The 26,848-nt window shown below is 43.2% G+C and overlaps 1 protein-coding gene across 1 annotated transcript in view; it reads right to left on the reverse strand.

The window, feature by feature from the left end:
• Positions 1 to 726: 726 nt before the first annotated feature.
• The window catches only part of HEPHL1 (hephaestin like 1), a 58,145-nt gene continuing 32,023 nt past the window's right edge, over positions 727 to 26,848 (reverse strand). The window contains exons 12-20 of the mRNA XM_050940392.1: positions 24,960 to 25,158; positions 19,964 to 20,103; positions 17,657 to 17,797; positions 12,178 to 12,284; positions 9,995 to 10,217; positions 8,564 to 8,703; positions 7,805 to 7,964; positions 3,483 to 3,563; positions 727 to 3,399 (exon numbers count right to left, since the gene is read on the reverse strand). Coding sequence (XP_050796349.1) covers positions 3,200 to 3,399; positions 3,483 to 3,563; positions 7,805 to 7,964; positions 8,564 to 8,703; positions 9,995 to 10,217; positions 12,178 to 12,284; positions 17,657 to 17,797; positions 19,964 to 20,103; positions 24,960 to 25,158 — 1,391 coding nt within the window. The 3' untranslated portion in view covers positions 727 to 3,199. The remainder of the gene's footprint in view (positions 3,400 to 3,482; positions 3,564 to 7,804; positions 7,965 to 8,563; positions 8,704 to 9,994; positions 10,218 to 12,177; positions 12,285 to 17,656; positions 17,798 to 19,963; positions 20,104 to 24,959; positions 25,159 to 26,848) is intronic.

A 26,848-nucleotide genomic window follows, 5' to 3' on the forward strand; every position in this document is an offset into this window, starting at 1 on the left:
AGCGGCATGGCTCCGGAGCTCGCAGCCCCACCCCCTTGCCATGTGGCTCTGAGCAGGAGGAGCTCAGGCCCTGCTGGAGCTACACTGCTTTAGCTCTGTCCAAGACCGCTCTTGGACGCAGCACGCTGAGGCGCCAGGGGATGGGGGAATGCAGAGGTGGAGGTGGGGCTGGGGCCAGAGAATTCTTGTGGGAGCCCCTGCAGAGCCTGGGGCAAATTGCCTCACTTGCCCCCCCAGGCGGCCCTGGTGTGGGGTCCTGGATCCAGGAGGCGGTCACCTCGGGTGGCTCCCCACAAGTGGTGACCTGTCCCAGCTGCTCCTAGGTAGAGGCGCAGTAGGCAGCTCTGTGCACTGCCTCTACTCGCAGGCACCACACCTGCAGCTCCCATTGGCCACAGTTCCCAGCCTGGGGACGTGTGGAGCTAGCGCTTGGGGCAGGGTGGAGGCAGCTCATGGAGCTGCCTGCCATGCTTCCTCCTACGAGCAGCCAGGACAGGTCGCTGCTTGTGGGGAGCCGCCTGAGGTGAGCGCCCCCTAGATCCAGCACCCCAAACCCAATCCTGTGTCCCAACCCACTGCCCTGAGTCATCTCCCGTGCCCCAACCCCCTTCCCCGAGCCATCTCCCATGCCCCAAGCCCCTGCCCCAAACCCCCTCCCGCACCCAAACTCCCTCCCAGAGCTTGTACTCTGCTCCCCTTCCCACACCCAAACTCCCTCTGTCTTATTTAACCCTTGTTTTTCATTTACCAGCACTTCCATTTCCCCAACATGCCGAATAAAACAGCTTGTACTGTAATTACTATCCTAATTCTGAGCCCTAATTCTGTACTAGCCTAATTCTGTAACTAACTCACACAAGTCACTGTTCTTGAAAGACTTCTTGAATGAATAATAGTTGGAAGATCAGGTCTCTTCTCTAGAAAGTTTTTTGTTTTGCTTTTTAAAGAACCAGAAGAAAACAAAAGAATCAAGGAAACACTGAGAAACACCCCGCACCTCAAGGATTTTTTTTAAACACCTTTTATCTGTTGGTGATCTAGGCATTAATCCAGAACACCATTAACCTACATTCAAAGTAACTGTCAGTTAAGTTCCCTACAAGCATGTTTTTAAATACAGAAGAGAAAAAATGATCTTATACACCAACTCGAATTTACACTGAAAATCAAACTCAGTTAAATTATTTCACAGATAATACGTTGCTTTAGTTCTGGAGTTCATCCACCAGGGTTGTAGGTGATATGAACATTCTTGTGGCAGAAATAAACAAATAAGCTGTAAACATTCAAGTATCACTATATATAAGGTCTGATTCTACCACCCTTACTAACACTGAGTAAATACTTGACTTCCTGAGTAATCTCATTGAAATCAGGGAGTAAACTACTACTCAGTGTAAGTATGGGTCACAGAGTCAGGCCCACAATAAGCAGTAGTTATAGAACCAGACGACTTTCTCTTTAGTAACCCAAAGCCAGATTTTTTGCTGTGTTTTGGGGGCCAGCTGTAGATAGGCACCGTGCTACCTAATTTAATGGTAGTTAGGCCTCTAAGTGCTTTTAAAAAACCCCAGAATGCCTATCTGCATCATTGGGCGCCTAAATACCTTTAAAATTTTGGCCCCCAAAACATAGCAATCTCATTTAATAGGATAAAGGAAGTGAACTCTTAAACTTTTGGTAGATTCAGTGGGCCAGATTCTGTTCTCAAACTGTATCAATCCAGAGTATTGCCAGTGAATCAATGGATTTGTTCCAGATTTACACTAGCACATGCAAAAGCTGGCACACTGAAAATAGCTCAACATAGCATTACTCAATAGAGATCCCATTATGCAACTGTTTTATCACAGAAGCTATGGACCAAATTCTGCCCTCACGTACACCCATGCAAACCCATTGCACTCAGTGGAAATGCAAAGATGATGGACTGAACTTGAAGGCATAATTTGGTCCTGTGTATTACTTTTTAAGCACAAGATTCTGTTAAAAGCTCTTTCAAGTCAATATGTTTGCACACACATTTGAGAGTGATTCGCAATTAGAGCTGTGTAAAATTTTCATTATAAAACCAAAGCCATGCAAAACTCAACTGCTTTGGGTTCATTAGGATCTAGTGTCTGTGGCCTGATCCAAAGCTACTGAAGTCAGTAAGAGTCTTTACACTGACTTCAGTGGGCTTTGGAGCAGGCTCTGCCTGCTCACATTAACTATAAGGGAAGCCCAGTAAGCCCTAGAAAGTTAACCCATGTGGGTCAACATGTTCACTGAGGCTTAACAATCTTTTGAGGGAATCTAGGGCCAATAATAGGTTTTCATAAAAAGAAATGTCTGGGCTTTATTGTGGGTTTGACTACATTTCTCAGTGTGTTTTTTACTGTTTATTTGAACCAGAATCTCCAAGCACAATGAACATGAACTGAAACAGGAGAAGAGGTTTGCAGGAACCCTTTACCCTGTTGAGTTTCTCATTGCTCCAGTCACAACTCAATTCAAATTCTAAAAATAAAGTTGTTTGACTACATTTTACAGCATTAAAAGAATCAGAAGCCTGAAGCATTTTATCAGGTCTCAGAGACAAATCCTGTTTGCCTAACTCAAGTGAGCAATCTCATTGATATCAGTGGGACCTCTCAAGTATAAGGGCAGGTCTACGCTATTGCTTATGTTGATATAACTTATGTTGTTCAGGGGTGTGAAAAAGTCACCCCCCTGAGTGATGCAAGTTACACCAATCTAAGCCCGGTGCATCCTGAAATTAAGCTGGTAACACTATGTTGGTGGGAGATGCTCTCCTACCAACATAGCTATGACCTCTCACAGAGATGGGAGTATTTATGCAAACGGGAGAGCTCTCTCCCGTTGGTGAGGAGCGTCGTCACCAGATGTGCTACAGCAGCACAGCTGCATTGATCTTCTAATGGGAGCTTCTAATGTACACTAGCCCTAAGTCTGAGTCTGCTCCCATTGAATTCAATGGCACAACTCACACTGACTTCAACAGAGCAGAATCAGGCTGCAAAGACAAGCAGGATATGGTCATCAGGGCCTAAGCTTGCAGCCTATGTCACACATGACTTATGGCTGCAGGATTGGGCTCTCACTTTGTAAACTTCACAAACATATATCTTGCCTCAATATTCCAACAATATACAATGAAATCCAACAGAGCTCTATAAATGGTCTCCAAAATACAGATTTACAGGGAATCAGTTGGGAGCGCACACTTGGGTTGCACAGACCTGTAATATGTCCTTTTTCTCTGACAAGTGATGAGGATGATGAGGATTAATATTGTTGCCAGAAGAACAAGTCCAACAGAAAAAAGAGCTATGAGCATTGAGTTAGCTTCTCCTGCACGCAGAGCTTTGCCTAAGAATTTGATTCCTTCTCTGTCATCTGTCAAAATGAAAAGTGGCATATGAGAAATCTGTACATCCATCGGCTTAAGTTTATATTATTTAAATAAAATGAATCCATACCCTTTACAGGAGCCCGGTTTTTGACACGAATTGAGTCATATGCTGTGGTTGTTACTTCCCCTTCTAAAGGAACTTTGTTATCTGTGTAAAAAAATTAAAGTTTACTTAGGCTGAAAACAGTATAAAGAAGCAGATTTTAGTGGTTTGAGAAAACAGTGAATGCATCGTTTATTCTACCTAGGTAATGCAAATAGAAACTCTGATTAGGCCAACAAAGTTTCAGGCAGAGATTGCCACTAGCTCAGGGGTAGTTTTAAGGGCAAAATTTCCCTTTCTTATGCAAGCAGAGTCTGAATGAGCTCTCTGCTGACATCTAGTGATGGGCTGTGGAAGAGGACTTCAGGAGCTGATCTCTGTAAGGGCACACCCACCCTGCCTAGGTGCTCAACTTGTCCAAATGATCACTTTGGGCTGGTGTTGGATCCCCAGTCCCCTTGTTATTGGGGCAGGAGTAATAAAGGGTTGTTATCCTTGTGTGAATCAAGGGCAGCAGAACTGTACTTGGCATAGCCCTATGGAGGGCACTCGCTAGGTAGGGGACATGGGTTCCACATCCCAGTGAGATGAGCAAGGGTAGGGACTGGGAGCTGTATTGAGGTGGGCCCTGCTTAATGGCTATAGGTACTGTTTGAGCTTTCTCCTCTCCCTTGTGTAATAAAAGAGCTAATTTAGAGTCATTTGAAAGTCTTGTTACATGCTACAGAGCTGAAATCACTGATACTTAAGTTTAAGTATTAGATCTGCTTTGGGATAGTGTGTCTGATCCAAGCGACTACCCAGTGTACACCAGTTGTGAGGCTCCCCAACTAAGAACTGCAATAATTGAGAGCTGTGTTAAGTAGTGGGCTCTGAAAACATCTTGGTGAGTGGCCAGCAGCATGGCTGGTGGAGAGGCGCAGTGAGTGGCCAGCAGCATTGCTGGTGGAGAGGTGCAGTGATTGACAGAGTGGCTGGGGGAGAGGGCCAGAGCAGAGCCCTGCAGAGAGGTGTGGTGATTGGGCAGCTGGCAGAGAGAGGTGGTGAGTGAGTGCCTGACCAATGAAGCGTGTAAAGTACCTCCTTGCCTTCTCCCTCCAATCAGGGCAGGAGGTGAACTCTGGGTCTGCACTGACCAAGGACAGCAACTGTGAGTGGGGTGCAGAGAAGGGATGAGCATGTTAAAGGGACTTTTGGGTTGCTGGACTTAAGAACCACAGCGGAAAAGGACACTGCCCAACTTACTTGGGGTTGGGTCTTTTGCTCATGGTCTAAGTTTATGAATCCTGTTTGTGATGTTTTCCCGAATTAATGCTGAGTTACTTCCTTCCTTTTATTAATATTTTTTTGCTACATTCAGACTCTGTGCTTGTGAGAGGGGAAGTATTGCCTCTTAGAGGCATCCAGGGAGTGGTGTGTAATTGTCCCAGGTCACTGGGTGAGGGCTCGAGCTGGTTTTGTGTTGTACTGTTGAAAAGGAATCCCTAGATACTGAACCCAGCCCTTGTTACTGCCAACTCTGACTGGCAGAAGGGTTACACCTATAAACAGCAGAGATCTCAGTTGCATTAGTTCTGCATGCTTTCACTCATATCAATAGAAGTTTCACACCCAGCATAAGTGAAAATTACAGAACTGATTCACATTGGACAGTGAAGGGGAATTTCAGCTTAATCCTTACATTACTGTGAGCAAAATCCATTGTGTATTCCTCCATCTCTTACTGGGAGCGGGCAGAGGGGGTTACAGCAGTCACTGAATGTGCTGTAGCACCTGTGGAGCACCTGGTCAGGGGAGGCTTTCTTTCCCCAGCCCCTGTGGACATTCCCAGACCACAGTATCATTACCCCAGCTGTGGGCAGGGTTTGCCCGATAAACATATTCCATGTAAGAATGTGCCCCTGAGAAGAATTTATAAATTGTCTTTTTACCAGAAATGAAATAAAAATGTTTTCCACGTGTAAGATTTCTAAATGACTTGATGGGAAAAGCTCTCAAGCACAACATGAATTAGATTGGCTTGCTTTTGCATTAGCTGTGTACTCACAATTCCCACTGGAACCAATGGGCATTATTCACTGGCAGGACTGGGTCCAATGTCTGTATCTAGTCTTCTTCATCACCCTCCTGAATAATTCCAGCTCACTTGCTATAGGTTTTTACTTCATTTTTTCTAATTTTCTTTTGTATTAAGAAAGTCTTTAAAGAGCTGACAGCTTTTCTTTAGGGCTATATTTTCAGAGAAGCTCAACACTAGAGATGGCTGAAAAATAATTGCTTTTTCCTCCTGTGGAAAGTTTTAAGTTTTGGGCAAGTAACTTGACAGTAATTTGTCCCTGCACCAAAATATTTCAATTCTAAAATTGTGCCCCATGCTCACATGTGCCCCATGCTCTCATTCTCCTCTATATGCTGGGCTACCTGGCTGGACTACATCTTCCATGATGCACCTCGGTCTCCCTTCTAGGTGAGGGGAGGCAGTGCCTCATGAAAGTCACTTTGCCATGGTATAACATAGTAGATGATGCCTGGCAGGGAAACCAGGCTCACAGACAATGGGAGCATGAAGCACCTTGACTACAGTTCCCATGAGGCAGTGCGGCAGCATTTCAGAATAAAAATATTTTTATGTTTGACTGAAAACAGGTGTTCAGTTTGTCAACAGAACTTTTCTATGTAAAACAGACACTTCGAAAAAAATTAATTTAGTCAAAATTTTCCATCAAAAAAAACATTTTGACAATAAATTTTCAATCAGCCCTAGTCAATATGCAACCGCTCCCATTTAGTAGCTAAATGTACTGTTCTATTAGTGTTTAAACAGGAAGCTCTCAGTCTAGCCACAACTCAAGGATCTCAGCATCTACTTAAGGATGATTCCAAAACTCAAAGCTGACGTACACAGTCAAATGACAGCTCTTCTCTGTGCTAATGGCCCAGGCCAACACAGGATGAACTTGTACCACACCTAATGAACACTTGATCAGACTACATGTGCCAGGTATGAAGTCAACATTCCAAAACAATCACTTTGCATCATAAGCTGTGACAACGATTTATAAAAATAGGCTATTAATGTGCGTAACCAGGCGTTTAAAAGAAAATGAGTTTAGAGCAGAAGTACAATGTTCTGAAGCTGCGTCTCCTCCCATTTGACGTAAAGATACAGGGACTTTCATCTGAGAGGCTCAAAAGACTTCAGTTACTGAGGACCAGATTCTGCCAGCCTAATTCACATAGAACAGTAATTTACAATCCTCTGCTCTAATTAAAGAGCCACACTCAATCCAGTGTAAAATTCTCTCTAGTTTTAACGGCTGCTGCAGTGCTTAAAATGGTCATGCGTCCATTAATTTTTGGTGCCTCTGTTTCTGGGAGCCCAACTTGAGACACCTGGACCCAGATCCACAAAAGTACTTAAGCTCCTAGCTTACGCTGATTTCAATGGAAGCTAGGCATCTAAAGACCTTTGTATATCTGGGCCCCTGTGCCTGATTTTAAGTGCCAAGCTCCTGCATCTGCAACTGACTTCAATGGAAGCTGAGGAAGCTAACTGGGTCAGTTTTAGACCTCACTTTTGCATGATCTAATAGATCTTGTTCATCTCTAATTTCTACGCACCATATTCACTAGTTCAGGGGTAGGCAACCTATGGAACGAGTGCAAAAGGCGGCACACAAGCTGATTTTCAGTGGCACTCACGCTTCCCGGGTCCTGGCCACCGGTTCGGTGGGCTCTGCATTTTAATTTAATTTTAAATGAAGCTTCTTAAACATTTTAAAAACCTTATTTACTTTACATACAACAATAGTTTAGTTATATATTATAGACTTATAGAAAGAGACCTTCTAAAAATGTTAAAATGTATTACTGGCACGTGAAACCTTAAATTAGAGTGAATAAATGAAAACTTGGCACACCACTTCTGGAAGTTGCTGACCCCTGCACTAGTTGCTTGTCTGGTTTAGGCTAGCAGAAACTCTTGTGATGATCCCTGGTGGCAAGACTTGTTGAAGGAGCAGGTTATGGTAACACAAAGCAACTTCAGTTCCACCTAGAGGAGGGATAAAACCAGCACAATCCCAAGAGTGGTTCCCTTCAAGCAGTACTCATTCGAGGAGCTCTTTTGGGTCTCCAAGAGGTTTAAAATTTGCAGAAGGCAGCAGTGATAACATTGCCTGTTCACACTGCAGTGTAGGTCCACTCCCTGGAACCAGCCATTGGTGGGGCATGGAAGCATACTGGCAGTGCTGACCCAAGCCTTATGTTTTTTCACCATCTGCCATTTATCTGAACAGCTGTAATACCAGTGCACAGTCATGAAATGGCATTTTCAAATACTATACCTGATTTGCTGATGGTAAAAGTTGTTTCCATGCCAGCATGAATGTGGTCAGCAACATGACAGTGCAGAAGCCATGTTCCAGGGTTATCCGCTATGAGTTCGATTGTTTGAAATGTCCCCGGGAAAAGGTCATACACATCTGCTCTGTGATCATTATCCGTCTGGGGCAAGACAAAACAGCATCATGAAGACTTTCATTACTACACCTGAAACAACGCATTCATGTTCTGACTACACTGGAAGCTTTTTGGAGCAGGGCTGCCCTCCTTGTTATGCGTTTGTACAGCGCCTAGCCCAGTGGGGATGGGGCCACGGGGCAATACAGATTAATACAAATGATTTCAGGTGCTACATCAGCAACATCAATGATGCCTTAAATACCATACCATGGTTGGTATTTGTTTTAAAGCAAGCTCTTTAAATAGTTCTTTCAACACATAAATACAGAACACGGGGCTTCACTGAACCCTAAAATATGCAGGTGAAATTCCCACTGACTTCAATTTGTGTGAGCCATCCTCTATTGTCCTGTAGTACATGCACACCTTAACTATTGATATTCATTTATATTTTACCACACAAAGGCATATGAACCATGAGCTTTACAAAATTCTAACTAATTCTGCAGTATTCACATGCAAATCTCCCATTGATGACAAATCATGTGTGTGCGCAAAGGCTGTGGGATCAGGCTAGAAGCTAGAAGATCTTGCAAAAATTTCCCATCAAAATGTAAAGATTTTACTTTGTTTTTACCAACCTTGAAGATAAAGGTCTCTGCATGGAAATGGACTGTATGGATATCGATTTCATTTCCCATTCCTATCAAGTACCAGTTTGTGTTTTCACCTTCTTTCATTGTTAGCCCACGGAGATTGTCATACAGCCTCCCGTTAATTGCTGAAAGGATTATAAAGTGAGAGTGATTCTCACTAGTGGACTAAATGTGTCCAGTAAAGAGAGAGGGTGCTGAAGAGAAACACCAGTACCATATCCTTGTTCTTGCTTTCTCTTTGCAGAGACCAAGGGCAGGGTTTTCCATTGTCTTGTGTCATTACTTACATCTGTGCAAAGTGGGTGAAAATGGGAAGTAAAACGTTACCGAATCAGACTTCTACCCTCACTTAGGTCACTGGTAGCATTTTACACCCACTTTGCACTCACTGGGCTTGATTCATAACTGCATTACTCCAGTTTTACACCAATGTAAGTCTATTGAAATCCAATGGAGTTATTCCAGCATAAAACAAGTAACAAAGTGGTGAATCAGGGTCACTTGGCAACAGTGCAAATGGCTGCACAAGAAACAAGAAGGTGGAGAATCAGACCCAGGCCTTCAAATGTAAAGTTGTTGTTCACATCTCAAAGGTTACAGGCAAAGAGACAGTACAGTTTGCATTTCAGTTTCAACCCAGCACCATAAGCAGTTTTTTGCAATGCATAAGGCAAGTTTTAACCTATCTTAATATAAAGTGCTGAGTGAGCAGGCTTTGTACAGGGGACCCACGTGGGGGATGTGGGGATGGAATCCCATTCCAACTGGGAGAAATGTGCAGAAACACAAACTTGGCTTTTCTCTGGCTGCTACTATAGCATCCAATCTGTTCTCTCCCCTACCCAGAGGTTTGGCCAGTAGGTTCTTGCCACTTGGCCCCCAGTTCCCAAACTTCATGATGATGCTGTTACAAAGTGTGCCAACATGGAGCACAACTCTGCAGTGACAGAAGGTCATGGAATGGCCTCTCCGCATACACTGGTAGTTTGGCTGATTTTTCTGCCCTGTGCACTTACACTACGGTGGCGGAGGAGGATTTGGCCCTTAAATAAGAACTATAAAGCAAAGTCAATGAGTGATCCAAGACCAAGAATATATCCTGAATGCTCCAGCTATCAGGGTCTTGAGCTATTCAGCACATAAAGAAATATAAACTAACTCTTAAGAAAACTTTTTTCAAGGTCCCCCAAAGTCTGCTGGCTGATTCCAGGTTTGGTATTGATGCCCAGAATGCACCCTCGTTCCTTAGTAGCAATCTGGCCCAATAATGACTTAGTCTACTTTGTTTGTGAGGACTGTACAGCAAGATTATACAATTGCAAGACAATCTGACAGTCTTCTGAAAGGATTATATTAAAAAAAGAATTCATTAGTCTCTTGGATAAACTGCTGCTGCAACCAATGAAACCTACGTACCATGCTTGAGGTTACTCTCCAGAAAGTCCTTGGAGTAATTAAAGTCATCAGAACACTTATGCAGATACTTTTCAATATTTTCATTCAAATACCAGGACTTATTTTCATCAAAGACCATGAACAGAAGAGCAAATTCACGGTCAATATCTCTCCTTAAACCCTTTTCATTTAGTATTCCTTTTCTGCAAATTACTAGTGGCCCAACCAAACCACTGTAAGTGTCCTGCAATTAGATTTTTAAAAAAGACATTATACACAGTACATAACATTGCTATTAACCATAACATTGAGCTGTGGTTAAATTAATAATTGTTGATAGTTCACATAACATAACTAATAAATAAATACAGATATGATATATATCAGTTAGAGCTGAGCCTTATATTTTCCCATGCAATAAAGGAATGACTGACCGTGGCTATGCTTCCTGGAGTTGAGACAGTCAGGACTACAACATAGTTTTCTACTACAAACTCAAACTTCCAATTTATCTCTGTTTTATAAAACCTTTTAAATAATAGACATAAAAATAATTATTCCAACTCCAGGAATTGTAACTGCCACCATCTTGTAAGAAGTAAATGAAAAATTTAGTTTCCATTCCTCATGCCCAAAATGGATGAAAACATTTTCTACTACCCAGATTTTTGCTATCCAATTTTGTTTCAATTCCATGTGCACATGGGAGAGCCAAGCAAGAATGCATGGAGATATGGGCATGCGGAGCACACATCAGTTCAAAAGGATCAAAGGTTTATCTACACTGCAATCAGAGGTGTGACTGCAGCACCACTAGATATACCTGAGCTAGTGAGCTCAAATAACAATAGTAGTGAAACTGTGGCAGCACGGGCTGTACAAGCCCACCTGGGACTTTGGGTATGTACTCAAGACGCTAGCCTGTGCTGCTGTGGCTTCACTGCTTTTGTTCTTTAAGCCAGTTAGGTTAAAGTTAGCTTGGGGATGTCTACATGTGCTGCAGTCACACTTCTGATTGCAGACACACCCTGAGAGACAGAATTTCACAAGAGCATTGTGAGGTGCAGACTCATAAGCCACTTCATCAAATATGGCTACTTCATCAAGGTGCCTGAGGTCTTCTGAAAATCTGACCCCTGCCATGCAAGAGACTTCTGTTCAAGTGCTGAAAGGAGAATGGGGATTGTCCGCATTGGGAATCCAAAAACATTTCCATCTGATTACTAATCAATAAACCAGAAGCCATTCTTCCTCTTAGCTTCATGTATTCTGTCTGCTATTTATGCCTGTCTGTTGGTGCATTTAGTTGACACAAAAGTCTAACATGGTAACAATGTCTTTCTACCTTTTAGATTTTCATGAAATAAAGCAAAGTCCCACCTCCACCCAAACCGCCCTGAAGTTTTCCTTGAAAATAAAACATTAAGGACCAAATTTAGTCCTGGTGTAACTCCCCTGATTTCAATGGACTATACATGGGGACAAATTTGGCCTTATTCATGCACCATCAGTAAGGCTGCGAATCTTTTACGAAGGTCACAGAAGTCACGGATTCCATGATCTCCGTGACTTCTGCAGCAGCAGCAGTTTGGGTGTGTGGAAGGGGGCTACAGGCAGGGGACTGAGGGGTGCTGGAGGGGCACTTACTTCGGGGTGGGGGGTTCCCACTGGCATGGCCTCACAGCTCCTAGGCGGAGGAGAGGCTGGGGGCGGGGCTCTGCACCTTGTACTGCCCAAGTTCACATTTCCCATTGGCTGCAGTTCCTGGCCAATGGGAGGTGTGGCAGCCAGTGCTTGTGCCCCTCCACTGCCTAGAAGCTGCTGAGACACAGAGCCGGGTAGGGAGCCCCTGCCAGGCCTGCCAACCCTCCCCCACCCCCAGACCAGCGGAGTCCTCCCCCCAGTAACCACAGTATCTCCAGACTGTCCCCCCCAACACCCGCAGCCCCCCACCCAAGTTTTAGTCACAGGTATTTTTAATAAAAGTCATGACCTGTCCATGACTTTTACTAAAAATACTTGTGACTAAAACGTAGCCTTAATCATCAGCTGTCATCTTCAAAAGCATGAATTACCCAGTCCTGTAAACCTGTCCTCATGCCAATAGTCCTCAGACAAGTAGTGAAGAAAGGTTCACAGGATCCAGCCCCAGTTTAGGAAGCCATACATAAAATAACAACCTTTAGTTACTATTTCCCGGTTACCTTGACAAAATTCACTGTTGAATAATAAACCCAACTGATGCAGTTTGGATCAGAAGTACCTGGACCTGACCTTTCTGGAACATTCCATCTGTATGTATTTATTTCCCCTGAAACAGTAGCGAGAAAACAGTTTTACCAACAGCAGTTGGATGTTATGAGTTTTTAAAATATAATTCAGATCTGACAGTCTCATAATCAGAAATGTAAAGAGCCAAATGTGCGTCATATGCATTGAGGAGAAGCTGTGTTATAATGGGCTGATGCCCTTGAAAGCAAACTCTGATAATGATGCTGAAAACATTTCTGTTCTTTATTAGAGGTTAGAGGCAAACTGGAAGATTCTTATAATGATTATGTAGCATGAAATGATCGAGAACTGTATTAGTATGAGATTAGTGTCTCCAGTTGTGTGTTGATCCCTGATTTTACAAAACAAAATAATTTGACTGAAGAAACTGTCTGCTGTGGCCACATTAAATTCTCTATATTTTAAAAAATAATACAGCAGATTATTTTCCTCCTGTACTACTGCTTTTATTAATATTATTTCCTATTTGTGTTTTCATAGCGCCTAGGAGCTCCAGTCATAGACCAGGACCTGACTGTGCTAAATGCCATACAATACCGAATGAAAAGATGGTCCCTGGCCCAGAGAGCTTACAATCTATGTATAAGACATGAGACAACATATACAGTAGAGAGACAGGGGAGTACAAGGAAACAATGAGACAGTACTGGTCAGCATGTTAGGCTGTGGTCTCAGCATACCACAATGTCAAGTTTATTAGTAGGCATCATAGCAAAGGACAGTTTTAAAGTTTAAAATTGGCAAGATTTATTTGTAATGTCTGTGTTTAGGGTACGGGTGAACAGAAACCCCATTTACTACTATGTTTAGTTGTATATATTGTTTTATAATAATAAATGTATACTAAAAAATGGTGAACCTCAAATATGGCTCTGACCTTTGTGAATGTCACACAAATACTGCATTACCACTATTATTCTAAATTTATGGGACAAAACCTTGCTGTTCATTACTGTATTGATTTATGTACTTATGCAGGGCAAACATGCCAAACACACAAAAAAAACCTCCAAAAACAAACAAAACAAAAAAACCTGCAGAAATTGGGCTTGGTTTTGGTTTAATTGGCTTGTGAGTTGCTTGTTGGTTAGTTTTTCGCTTGTTGCTTGTTTGGTTTGTAGCTTGTTGCTTCTTTTTTTTTAATCAGCTCCTGGCAAGTAGGGGCAAGGGGGGGTAGGGGCAATCGGGGGAGAGAGTCAGGGGTGCACAGCGGGCCTACCGCAGTCCCAGACTGTATGCTGAGGGTAGATCTAGTCACACAGAGTGTTGGGGTTCTGGGATTAGCTTGAGTTTTGGCTGACTGTGAAAGTCGGGGCGCTTATTTACCACGTGAAAGTTGGCAACTGTGAATTGCAGGGCCCAGGGAGGCTTTTAAAGGCACAACCCTGGATTTGGGAGGGGACGTGGAACTACAGGTGCACTGGGAAGCATTCTGCCCCCCAAGACATGTGCAGGCAAAGTGCAGCCACTACTATATAAGAACGGCAGTACCGGGTCAGACCAAAGGTCCATCTAGCCCAGTATCTGTCTACCGACAGTGGCCAATGCCAGGTGCCCCAGAGGGAGTGAAGCTAACAGGCAATGAGCAAGTGATCTCTCTCCTGCCATCCATCTCCATCCTCTGATGAACAGAGGCTAGGGACACCATTCTTTACCCTTCCTGGCTAATAGCCATTTATGGACTTAGCCACCATGAATTTATCCAGTTCCCTTTTAAACATTGTTATAGTCCCAGCCTTCACAACCTCCTCAGGTAAGGAGTTCCACAAGTTGACTGTGCACTGTGTGAAGAAGAACTTCCTTTTATTTGTTTTAAACCTGCTAACTATTAATTTCATTTGGTGACCCAATCTTCTGTTGGGCACAGCATATTCCTCTCCATGGGTTGACCCTGCTGTGTGGGCTGTTATTGAGGGAGGGCATGGCCATTGCCCTGCCTCATCCTCCTCTTTTTTCTTACCTTCCCACTTTGGATGCTGTGGGACTTATGGAGTGAGGAGTTTCTGTGCTACACTGAGCTCAGGAATGATTGTGCCTGGCACTTGTGCAGACCATGCAAGACCTTCCCTCCCCTGACCTGCACGACCCTGCAAGGGCACAGTCTAGTCCACATTTATTTCTCATGTGCAAGAATGTTGTTCAGTAACCCTTCAGTTCACATGGCCTGTGGGTAAGTCCTATTGAAATCATCCCTGTGTGGAAAAAAGGTAAGATCCACAGCGAGACCAAATTAAAAGGAAACAAGTTTTAATGGATATTGTTTGGAACAATGATCAGAGGGGTAGCCGTGTTACTCTGGATCTGTAAAAAGCAACAAAGAGTCCTGTGGCACCTTATAGACTAACAGACGTATTGGCTCCAATACATCTGTTAGTCTATAAGGTGCCACAGGACTCTTTGTGGCTGTTTGGAACAATCCAGCCGTATGCATGTCAGTACAATGCAAGGGGTAGAAATGATGTGAGCCAGTCTTTACTGCAGCAAGCAGGTTCTGAGTGAGCACTCTCCTGACGTCTAACGATGAGCTGGGGGAAAAGACTTCAGGAACAGACTGTGTTTGCACAGGTTCTATGCTGACTCTGCCTAAGTCCTCAGCAAGATGGCACAACTTTGCCAAAATGATCACTTTTGTCTGGTGTTGGGTTACAAATCACTTCAGCGTTGAGTACAGGGGTAGTGAAATGTTGTTACCCTTAGTGTATGAGTAAAGGGCAGCTGAACTGTGCTTAACCTACCCTGATTGAGGGGGTCATCCTAAACTGAACCTCATGCACTAAGCAGAGGGCACGAGAGAGGGGGTGGGGACAGGTGCTTGTACCTGGTGGTATGGACTCTGCCAAAAGAGTTCTAGTCACCATTTAACCTTCTCCCTCTCCAGTGGGTCTTCGCTAACCAAAGCCAAACAACTATGAGTGGGGTGGAGGAGAGTGATGTGTGAATTTCCTACCGGAAGGTGGAAAACTGAGGCAAAGGACAGTGCCCAGCACACTGTGGGGTCAGGTTTGTCCTTACAGCTGCATGCTTTTCAATGTGGTTGTTTTCCCAGACTAATGCTTGGTTCCCTTTCCCTTTTATTATACACAGACTCGGTGCTTGTGAGAGGGAAAGTATTGCCTCTTAGAAGCACCCACGGGTGGTAAGTTTTCCCAGATAACGGCATAGAGGCTTGGGCAGATTCTGCTTTGTATTGTTAAGAGGAACCTCTAGATATTAAACCTGGCCCTTGTTGCTCCCAAATCCATCTGGCAGAAGAGTTACACTGCAAAAGGGTTAAGAATCACAGGGGAATAGTTTAATGAGGAAGATAGGTCATTAGGAATGACTGCAGGCCCCTATGCTCCCCCACTGTCATTGGGAACCAAACCGATGGAAAGCCAGAGACCAGGGGAAAAGTGGCTATAAAGGATATTGCCTCTCTCTGCGTAATTTCCCAGCCCCTGCAAAAAATATCCTTTCTCTGAAAAGAGTCAAGGAAAGAGGTGAAGGGAGGACCCTGCATCCATACACTTCAAGAGGCATGGTCCCCTGCTCCATAGATTAATGTGATGGGCTTTTTAGACAGTGTCGAGGCATGGGCCATACATTAATTTTCTTTGTTTTTGAAAAATCAGAGTCTGGTGAGCTGAATTAGGTTGATCAGATGTCCTGATTTTATAGGGACAGTCCCAATATCCAGGGCTTTTTCTTATGTAGACATCTATTACTTCCCATCCCCATCCCAATATTTCACACTTGCTATCTCGTCACCTTAATCTGAATGCAAAATTCAGGTTGAAATTTTAATCATCTAACAGTCATGCACATCAGGGCTACCTTTCCTACAACTTTACTGTAACCTGGCCCCAGTGTGCACATTACAACAAGGTCTATCATAACACTGCAATGCTGGACAGCGTGTATATTAGCTAAAAAATAACAGAACATAAAGGAATCATACAAACGAGCTGCACTGTATTATATAATAATCAAACATGCAGCATTTGGAACTACTGTATTTTATGCATTTTTGTGAACTGTGTGAAAGATGCAAATTCCATTCTGTGAAGGATTTTGAGATTTCAGGATTTGTTTTTGTTTTGGTTTGGAACAAAACACCAAAATTTCACAATTCTCCATGAAAGAAAATTCAGGGGAAAATATTCAGATTGATCAAAATGTGTAGTTTAGTTTCACTTTCAACTTTTATTATTATATTATAATATATAATACATTTAAATGATTGAAATAGCAAATGGTTTCAAAACAAAAAATTGAAACATTTCATTATGAAAATGTTGAAACAGGATGTTTCAACATAGTTGGAACTTTTTTCCCCCTCCATTTTTTTTTCTGAAACAACATTTTAGCAAAATCAACCTGATTTCAATTTTGACGGAACCTAATTTTCCGATGGAAAATGGTTCTGCGTAAGCTTTTTTGGCCAACTCTAAATGAAGGTTCCATTTGTAATGTTGATGCACAAAGAAGCAGAGTTTATGTTGTTGGAAACCTTAACTCTGAATTCCTTGGGTTTTTTTTAAGTTATTAAAATCTCAGCCTTTGGCCAAATGCAGCACAGGTATAAACTCTACTGACTCCAGTTGATTTGGGCCTGCTTCTGCCTATTCAGAGTTTGGCCCACTAAATGACATCACTGTTTCCATGTATAACATAAAATGCCAATTGTAACACCTTCTTTCAGGTAAACATCATGTTTGAGTAGTATTACTGATCCTGATCCTGCAGCCTTTACCCAGGCAAAACTCCTGGTGTCTTTAGGCCTAATCCAAAACTCACTAAAGTCAATGGGAAGTCTTTCTATTGACTTCACTGGATTTTGGATTAGGCCCATAGGCCCTGATCAGATTCCTGTTTGAGTAAATGGAAAGACTCCTATTGATTTCAGTGGGAGTTGGATCAGGCCCTTATTGATTTCAGTGGGAGTTTGCCTGAGCATGGGATCGAGAGAAAACAGAAATATATTGTATACCGATTCCTATTTGTTCAAGAGATCTCTTCTACTCGAGCCTGATCTCTCTTGTTTTTATTGGGCAGAATTTTCAGTTCCTGTGTGCCTAAAGTAAAGTTGCTAAATCTATATTTAGGCACCTAATTTTAAAGTTTGAGCCATTGGTAGTATTAATTATTGTTTCTGAGTGTCCACATGTGCCCCAGAAATAAGTGAAGACATAGTCCCTGTCCTAACAAGCTTATACAATCTGGAGCCTACTAATAATAAGAACCTAGCTAGACAGACATATAGATAAATAAAAGTAGAATTTACTGTGCCCAAAAAGATGTGAGGGTGTCAGAAAGTTTGAAAAAAGGAATGTCATTTGATTTTTAAAATGACTTCTTCATATAAGATTTAAGGAGCTCTTCTGTTGCTCAAGAATAAATGATCATACTTACCAGGCATGGTGATTAGTGTTCCAGGTCTTTCTCCACTACCCACTTCTTCTATGCCATGTGCACTTATTGAATAGGGCCTGACAGCTTTATTCTTAAATATAAGGAGTATGGAGTCACCAACCTCTGCATGGATTAAGGGCCCTAAATGAAAACAACAAGCTATGGTGACTAACGTTGCTCTTTTAAAGTAAAGAAAACTGGAGTTTGTCCAGAAGTCAGCTCAGAAACGGATATTTAATATTATTTTTACAAGCTGTAGAATTTGCTAGTGTTTAACTTGGAAGTTTACTTTTGTGACATGTCACTGTTGCTCATAATGAAAGTAAAGAGAAATCAGTGTAAATCCACATGTGAAATGCTGTGAGATCAAAACTGTAAAGAGGCTAACAGCCACTTCACTGAGAGTTAAGGAAGAACAATCATTTCATAGGCTAGAGACCTTACAGCAGCATAGCTGTACCGATGCAGCTGTAAGATCTCTCGTGTAGCCGCTCTACGCCAACAGGAGAGAACTCTCCCCTCAACATAATTAAACCATACCCCTGAGCAACGTAAGTTTTGCCAACATAAATGGTAGTGTACACATGACCTTAGAGAAACAATATTCTCCCTCAGAGCCCATCAGAAATGGTCAGATTCCATCAGCCTTCAGGGACAGGCCATCAAAACAGGTCCCTAACCCCAGCAGATGAGGGTGTCCCAAATATGGCCAGTCAAAAGTCAAATTTTTTCCAGTGAAAAATGGTTTTTGGGGGCGGGGGGAGGGAGCTGGATTTTTTTAACAAATGAAAATGTTAACGGCAATTTTTTCAGAAACTGAAAACATCTGATTATGTCTCATGGTATAATAATTCAAACCTTTTTTTGGTTTTCAGTTTTTCATTGGGAAAAAAAGGAATGTTTTAATTACTTTCAAAAATGTTCCCAGAAAATCCATAGCATTTTATGACCAGCTGTAGCCCCATCCCTAAATCACAGGAGGTGATGATCATTCCATAGGACACAGGTAACATTTCCAATTCTCCAACTCCTAATCTCAACCCAAACATCTAACAACCAGTCCAACCTGCCTGCCCACCAGAACATAGCAAAAAAAACCACTGTGCATACGAAACTAAGGCAGATGCTGGAAATGTCTGTGTTTGTCCATCCTAGCTGGATGTACTTGTTACCAGGGACAGGCCCTGGGGTAGTTTTATTAAACTTAGCACCCAAAAAACAAACACACAATTTGCACATTCCCAAATTGTGGCTGAGTCCAAATTTGGAGCATACCATACTCTGTTGCTGCAACCACACCCTGCTCCCCAGAGCTGTTCCCATTGACCTGTTCAGCAGATCTTTAAAGGTATAGGTAAATCTTAAACTTGGCTCTCTTATATGTGCTACATACTTCCAGCAAACTGCTTCCTGTTTGGAAATACCTGTCTTTACAATCACTAATTAAAATGTGTGTAAAACCACTGAAAAAGCTGGGACCAATCCAAGTGTTCATTGTTTCCTTCTACAACAAAACTGACACAACTAAATGGCTACCAAGGGAGGGGCAGTAATTAGTCCCAGGGGGTTAAAAGGCCTCTTCCAATCCACTGAGGAGAGATAACCAGGGGGAAATAAGCTTCAGCGGGAAAAGGGGTTGCCAGGGAACTAATTAGGTTCAGCTGACTCCAACTGCTGAAGACCTTTTTAAACCCTCCCTGGGGGCGGAACCAGGAGGGAGAGTTAGAGAAGCAGGGAAGTTGCCAGCAAGTTAGGTGTAGCAAGGCTCTGAACCCTTCCAGCAAGGAAGGCTGTGCCCTGTCCCCAGAAGGGGAGAAAAGCACAAGGGTCTGATTGAGGGAAGGATTAGCCAGACCCTATGCTACCTAGGCCAGGGCTACACTGGCACTTTACAGCGCTGCAACTTTCGTGCTCAAGGGTGTGAAAAAACACCCCCCTGAGTGCTGCAAGATATAGCGCTGTAAAGCCTCAGTGTAATCAGTTCTGCAGCGCTGGGAGCGCGGCTCCCAGCGCTGCAAGCTACACCTGTAAGGGATGTGGTTTACGTGCAGCGCTGGGAGAGCTCTCTCCCAGCGCTGGCACTCTGACTACACTCACACTTCAAAGCACTGCCGCGGCAGCGCTTTGAAATTTCAAGTGTAGCCATACCCCTAGAAGGGTTTGCTTTGCCCAAGCCTGTGTCTCCAAGGCTAAAAAGGACTGAGCCTGCTGAGGAGAAGAAGGTACTTTACCACACAACCTGTTTGGTTTTGGAAAGAGATGCTCTCTTACATTTGATATATTCTGCGAGTTATAAGAGCTACTCGCCTAGGATTGCCAAGTGTTCCTCCTGTGCTGATCTCAGTTTGTGCTCTGTAAATTCTCCGTTTGTATACTCTCTGTAAACCACCTTCTTGTATTTTGAACCAATCCGACCTTCACCTGGGCTTACAAAAATTTTCCCATAACTGCAAATTAAAAAGACAAAAGTTAAAAGTGCAAACTATTTAACTATCTAAAGTGCTAATGAAAGATTTGCTTTATTACTTGCTGGAGAACACCTCTTTAGCATTCAGTTTAAGGCTTTTACATCTTACATGTGACAAATCAGTGAATACCTTCATATTAATCACTGTGACCATTTGGGCTTAATAGCACCAGCAAGGTGATAACTCACAGCCTTTTACAGCAATAGTTTTACCTAAACCAATGTTAGAGCCTGACACACAGAATGAGCATTTCTGACTCCATCCAGAAGAGGGCAGTGATACACACCAGCCCAGGCGTGGGCAAACGTTTTGGTCTAAGGGCCACATAAGAGAATAGAAATTGGATGGTGGGCCATAAATGCTCACAAAATTGGGATTGGGGTGGGAGGGAGTGAGGGCTCTGGTTGGGAGTGTGGGCTCTGGGGTGGGGCTGGGGATGAGGAGTTTAGGGTATAGAAGGGTGCTCTGGGCTGCAACCGAGGGGTTTGGAGGGAGACCAGGGCTTAGGCAGGGGTGTGAGAAGAGGTTAAGGTTCTGGCTGGGGATGCAGGCTCTGGTGTGGGGCTGAGAGGTTTGGGGTGCAGGAAGATGCTCCATGCTGGAATCGAGGGGGTTGGAGGGTAGGAGGGGGATCAGGGCTGGGGCAGAGGGTTGAGGCATGGGGAGAGGCTCAGAGGTGTCGGCTCTGAGTGGCACTTACCTCAAGCGGCTCCCTGAAGCAGTGGCATGTCCCTTCTCCGGCTCCTAGGCATGGAGAGGCCTCCGACCCTCAGAGCGGAGCCATGCCATGGCTTCTGGGAGCCCTGTGGTGCAGTGGCCCATCTGGTGTCCTGCCTGGAGAGCCACAGCGGGGCCAAGTAGCATGGTGTGGCACCGACCTGGCTCCCCAGCAGGAACTTATGGGTCAGTTTAAAATGGCTCGGCCTGCAGGCTGTAGTCTGCCCATCCCTGCACTAGCCACTGATGCTTTTACTATATGTTACACATTTCTGGCTCTGACCATAATGCTAGTATACACAAGGTTCTCCAATTATCCAGTCCTCCTGCCCCAGGTTTACATAATTCCCCCCGCCCCCCATCCCCAACCCCAGCATCTTGGACCAAATACTAGAAAAAAAAGGTGGATTGGTCAGTAGGGGGCACTCAAAAAACAAACAAAGAGGAGATTGTTTCCACTCTCTTCCGGGAGCAGTGGCCTTTCATTGCAGTGTTACCTTCAAGATGCGCTCTGGGAGGGGAGTCTCTAGGTTGGCTCACAGCATGCTTTTGCAAAATGAAAGCAGAACATATGCCAACTTTTGTACTTTGCATGGACATAAAAGAGCAATCCTTTGCCAAGGGTGGAGCTGACAATGTTTTAATCACGTTCCTTGTTAGGAGAAAGTGACTCTTTCTGGGATTCTTCCACACTGTTACATAACATACTGCCAATGGTCCTCAATAAATCTATCTTTCTTGGCTCCTTTGTACTCCTCATTTTTTTTAACTGGGTACATTTTGCCAGACTAGCACATATTTCTGAAGTTGTTTGTCTTTTTGAAGTTGTCAGGTTCAAACTCCCTTTTATGTTCTTTGGAGGCTTGGCAGTAAATGGGCATTGCACATAGATGCCTCTGAAATTCTTTGCAGAGTTCAAGTTTCCCTATAGCAGCAGAATTCAGGAGAACAGTTAAAAAAACATGATTTGGCTGTGGCTATACTGGAAGCCCATACTGTGTTTTAACTAGGTGCAGAGCTACTGTGCTGCAACCAGGGGTGGATTTTCCAATAGACAGACCTGAGCTACTTCATCTTCAATAAGGTCTTGTTCCTAGCAGTGGCTGAATGACTCTGACTTAACTGGGAGTTGAGAGTGCTCAGAATCTTGCAGGATTGAGCTAAGGACCTGATCCAAAGCCACCTGATGTCAACAGGAGTCCTTCCATTAACTATAATGGTAACTGAATCAGGCCTAAAATGAGCCAGTACAATAATCAGATATGCCTGAATTCTCGTACTTGGTAGTTCTAGTCCTGTGGGAAACTAACTTATCTGCCCAAGAGTATAAAGAACTGGGTAAAGCAAAGTACTTATTGCTGGCAAAACTAGCTTTAAAAGAATTTAAAAAAAAAGTGTGTGGAAAAGGTAAATACTTTTCTTAACCCTAAATATAAGAAAAAAAGGAAAGACAAGGTGGGTGAACCAGTAAAAGAGATTATCTGACCCACCTTGACTCTCTCATATCATGGGACCAATACAGCTACAACAACCCTGTGAACAAAAAAGTTTACTTTCACTGGACCTGATTTCTATTTAGGTAAATTACTTTCTATACAAGTAAACACTATTCTGACTTCATCTTGACTATGTGTGATTCTTAATGTCGTGTCTGATCCTGCATACATTGAGGGTATGCAACTTTATTCATCTGAGCAGTCCCACTGAACTCAGGCCTGGTCCACACTACACAGTTAAATCGATTTAAACAGCGTTATATCGATTTAACGCTGTACCCGTCCACACTACAAGGCACTTTAAATCGATTTTAAGGGCTCTTAAAATCGATTTCTGTACTCCTCCCCAACGAGAGGAGTAACCCTAAAATTGATATTACTATATCAATTTAGGGTTAGTGTGGACGGAAATCGAAGTTATTGGTCTCATTCTTTCACTGTAGCTACCCAGAGTGCACCGCTCCGGAAATCGATGGTAGCCTAGGACCATGGACACACACCACCGAATTAATGTGCCCTAGCGCGGATGCATAAAATCGATTTTATAATATTGGTTTTATAAAACCAGTTTTAGTAATTTCGATTTTATGCTGTAGTGTACACGTATCCTCAGAGGCAGTGCTTCTGGTAAGTAAAGCTACCCATGTGTTTAAGCTTCTGCAGGATAAGACCTTTAAACTCCTCCAGCCAAAGGTAAATTATTTATTCACATCAAAGTGGAGCACCCAGGAAACACTTGCCTATAAAATAGCATTGGTGACAGAGGCCCAGAACCCACCCCCTAAACAGCTATAAAGGGACACCATCCATTTAACAATCAACCTGCTGACTTGCCATTGTTACAAGAACTGTAACTCCTAAGGTTACTAAAACAGAAAGAAATGAAAGAATGACCTTTTCTAAATTTTCAGTTTGTTGACTGAGTCAGTTTCACTGTTTCTTTCCCCATACTGTCAGTCAGTTTAGCTGTTTTCCCCGTTTCGAGTGGGTCTTTCACCCAGAAACAGGAGAGATAAAAAACATTTGAACAAATAGGAATATATGACTGTAAAAGAAAACCCTCAAATTGGCAAGAGGCTCTAGAGACAAGTGTAGTTATACTGCTTATGTGATCTTGGGCAAGCCTCTTAGGCATCGACTCAGCAAAGTGTGTGTGCGCTTCAATCCCATTTATTTATCCTGGGGTTGTTGGATTTCTTTGTGTCCCATCTGTTTGGGTATATATAGAACAGAGCATGTAACTCTGTCATCTTGGGCCAGATTTTCAAAGAGCCTGGCACTTAGCAGCTCTTCTTAAGGCATAAATGAAGTGACCACACTTTCTAAAGTGATCAGCACCTACTGCTAATGGGAGCTGCTGGGTGCTGAGCACTTTGAAAATGTATGTGCCAAAATGAGAGCAGAATTCTTTTGAGAATCTGACCCTCTGTGGCTAAATGTGGTACCAATGCTGTAGGCGCAATACTCTATTGCATTACATCACATTACTTCACTGAAGCACCAGATGGAGATCAGCCTGCACATTGCCAGTTGCAGGATCAGGGCCTTAGACTGTAAGCTCTTCAAGGCAGGGACTGTCTCATGTGTTTGCTCTGTTCAGGGCACAGAGGGGCTTCAGTCTTGGTTGGGGTCTCCAGCCACTAGTGAGCCACTACAATTAATAATAATGTAAAGATACTTTACATTTTAAAAACTTGATTTATAGATTTTAAGGCCAGAAGATCATCTAGTCTGACCTTTCTCAAAACACAGGTCTTGGAAAATCACCCAGTAACTCCTGCATCAAGCCCATAACTTCTGGCTGAGCTAAAGCCTCTCTTTTAAATAGCTACTAAATGACTAGAGTTCACATTGGTCCTGTTCCTATAATGGGATGAAACAACACCCTGGATCCACCCCTTTGCTATCTCCACCCCACATTTTGGAAAAGTTCAGATAAGGATCTGAATGCTGTGTCCCATCCCGAGGTTATAAGGCACTACAATATTAAACTCAAAGTGATGATATATTTAGCCACCAGATGCCACTGTTACACTCTCTGGTCTGTGTTTATCTATCTCTAGACCAACAGAAAGGGCTCAGGAAGCAGGGGTAAGGGCACTGAAAAGAGAAATCCAAGGCCAAAACATTGCCAGGGAATCTAAAACCTCAGCAGCATCAGCTCACAAGGGAATGTTAGCCAGAGAACCGAGCTGTAATTTAATATCTAAAAATATAGAATAACATTTTCAAAAGTGCCTGAGTTAGGAGACCGAGTCCCATTTTCAAAAGTAACACAGGTGCCTGAGCTAGGTGCCTCATACCTTTGAGAAGAGAAGCTAGGCACTTAAATCCCTTTGATGATCTGGGTCTTAGGAGCCTCCATGCCACTGACTTTCAATGAGACTAGGTTTCTAAGTCACTTAAGCACTTTCTAAATTTTTACCCAGAAACCACATTACTCAGTAAGAAATAAACATTGTATTATAACTTCTTTGCAGAAAATATCTGTTTCAGCAAACATCTAACACACTCCAAAAGCACTAGCTAGCTTTTCTGAAACCAAAAACATGTTTAGGTTTCCCCATCAGAGCATGTATGAATACCCATGAATACAGTTTGGCATTAATTTGACTTCAGTACCTTGCATCTTTGTCACTCAGAGCCCAGGTTTTATTAGGTGCATAATCCCATTCCACTTCTTCTGCAGCAATGTAATATGTTCTCATGGTTCCATAGGGCTGCCCAGGGCGAGCTGTACTGCTACAGCTATTCACTTCATACATCTGTTTCATTCCAGCCACAAAGTGATCAAATGTTCTGCAAACCACTTTAAAAATGCCTGCAAGGGAATGCACTGGGGATTTATATAAAGGATAAAATGACAGGATTAAAGATAAAACCCCATTCCTCATACTTTAGTAACCTGTCCCCAAAGCAAACTAGACCTGCTATTGCACTGAGAGCCATGCAGCCAGACACTTGTTCTCACAGAGAGTCCTGCTAAGATAAGTGGAGATCCTCACAGGTGCAGATGCACACACATGTGGTTTTCCATGCATTCAGTGAAATGGAAATACACCACTTATCTCCTTTTGCTATTTACAAACTATGGTTTTGATCCTGCAGTGTAAGTCTTTTCAGGATCAATGGGAATATTCCCTCACTGATTCTGATATGTAATGACCAAAACATGACCACTGTATCCTTGAGAAAGGAAGAAACTTTGCTACCCTCATGAGAACTGACATAATCTTCTCTAGAAATCCCTAAACATCATCCTTAATTATTTCTCATTATTTAAACCTGAATAAGCCCTTTTAGCTGCGGGAGTACTGTCAATAAGATGGCTGGCTTTTAGAAATGAGCTGGCCAGCAAACCCTCACTACCATTAAGTACCATCCAGTTAGCCGCATTTTCTATGGATATAACACTTCCAGCTGCAGAATTTTGAAGGCAGCTATCCCAGGAGTAACACCATTTATCTAATACTACAATGCCATTTCTTTTTCTGCAGATATTCTTTCAGAGAATATAACGGGGACACTACGGCATCCTACCCACTTTGTTAGGTGGGATCAGGCAGCAAATCCAACTGCAGGCTGCTGAACAACACTCTTGCTTAGAAGTTTCAGCTCCATTTTAGTTGGCATTCAGCTTCTGCTAACATTGGCTTGTGTTTTAGGCACGTATTCAGTGCCAGAGCTTTAATGTTAATACCTGAACGACTGTGTAGATGTGAAGTCATTGATCAAATAGTAAAGTGAGGAACAAGAACTTAGCACCTTTTATCTAATAGTCTCAAAGTGCTTTGCAAACATCAATACTTGTATTAGTAGATAGATTGCACTGTGAAAGCCCAGCCCAGGAGAGTGACTAGTGCAGAGCAGTCTTGTCCCAGGGAACGTTCTGGAAGGCACTGTGCCACAGTGACTCCCAGAGCTCCTGAGAGCACAGCTGTTGTGCCATTCCTCTGGGCTTGTCTACACTACAGGTTATGTCAGTATAACTTATGTCGCTCAGCAGTGTGAATAAGCCAACCCCTGAACGACGAAAGTGACACTGACCTAAGCGCTGGTGTGGACAGCGCTAAATCAGCAGGAGAGCTACCACCTCTTGAGGAGGTGGTTTTATTATTCTGATGGAAGAGCTCTCTCCTGTCAGCAGGGAATGTCTTCGATGCAAATGCACCACTGTAGTGCTTCTAGTGTAGACTAGCCCTTAGAGTGTAAACTCTTCAGGGAAGGGACGACTCTCACTAGATGTTTGTACAGTACCTGGCATAACAGGCTCTGACCTGACTTGGAATTACTGCAATACATAAGGGCCATGTGTGCCACCCACATATTCACCAGCATGAATAAGGGATGAATGCTTGGGCCTATACTAAATAGGAGGGTGCAGCATTTGACCATCCCCTCTGGCAAGTGCAAAGATAGTTAGGTGAAGCCATGACTCCTCTCTGTCCTTCTAGAGAGGTTCCCACCCACAGGGGCCTAGCTCTGAATAGCTCTTGCTCTCAGGGCTTAAA

Source organism: Gopherus flavomarginatus, chromosome 1, assembly GCF_025201925.1.
Source record: "Gopherus flavomarginatus isolate rGopFla2 chromosome 1, rGopFla2.mat.asm, whole genome shotgun sequence".
Classification (NCBI taxonomy): domain Eukaryota; kingdom Metazoa; phylum Chordata; order Testudines; family Testudinidae; genus Gopherus; species Gopherus flavomarginatus.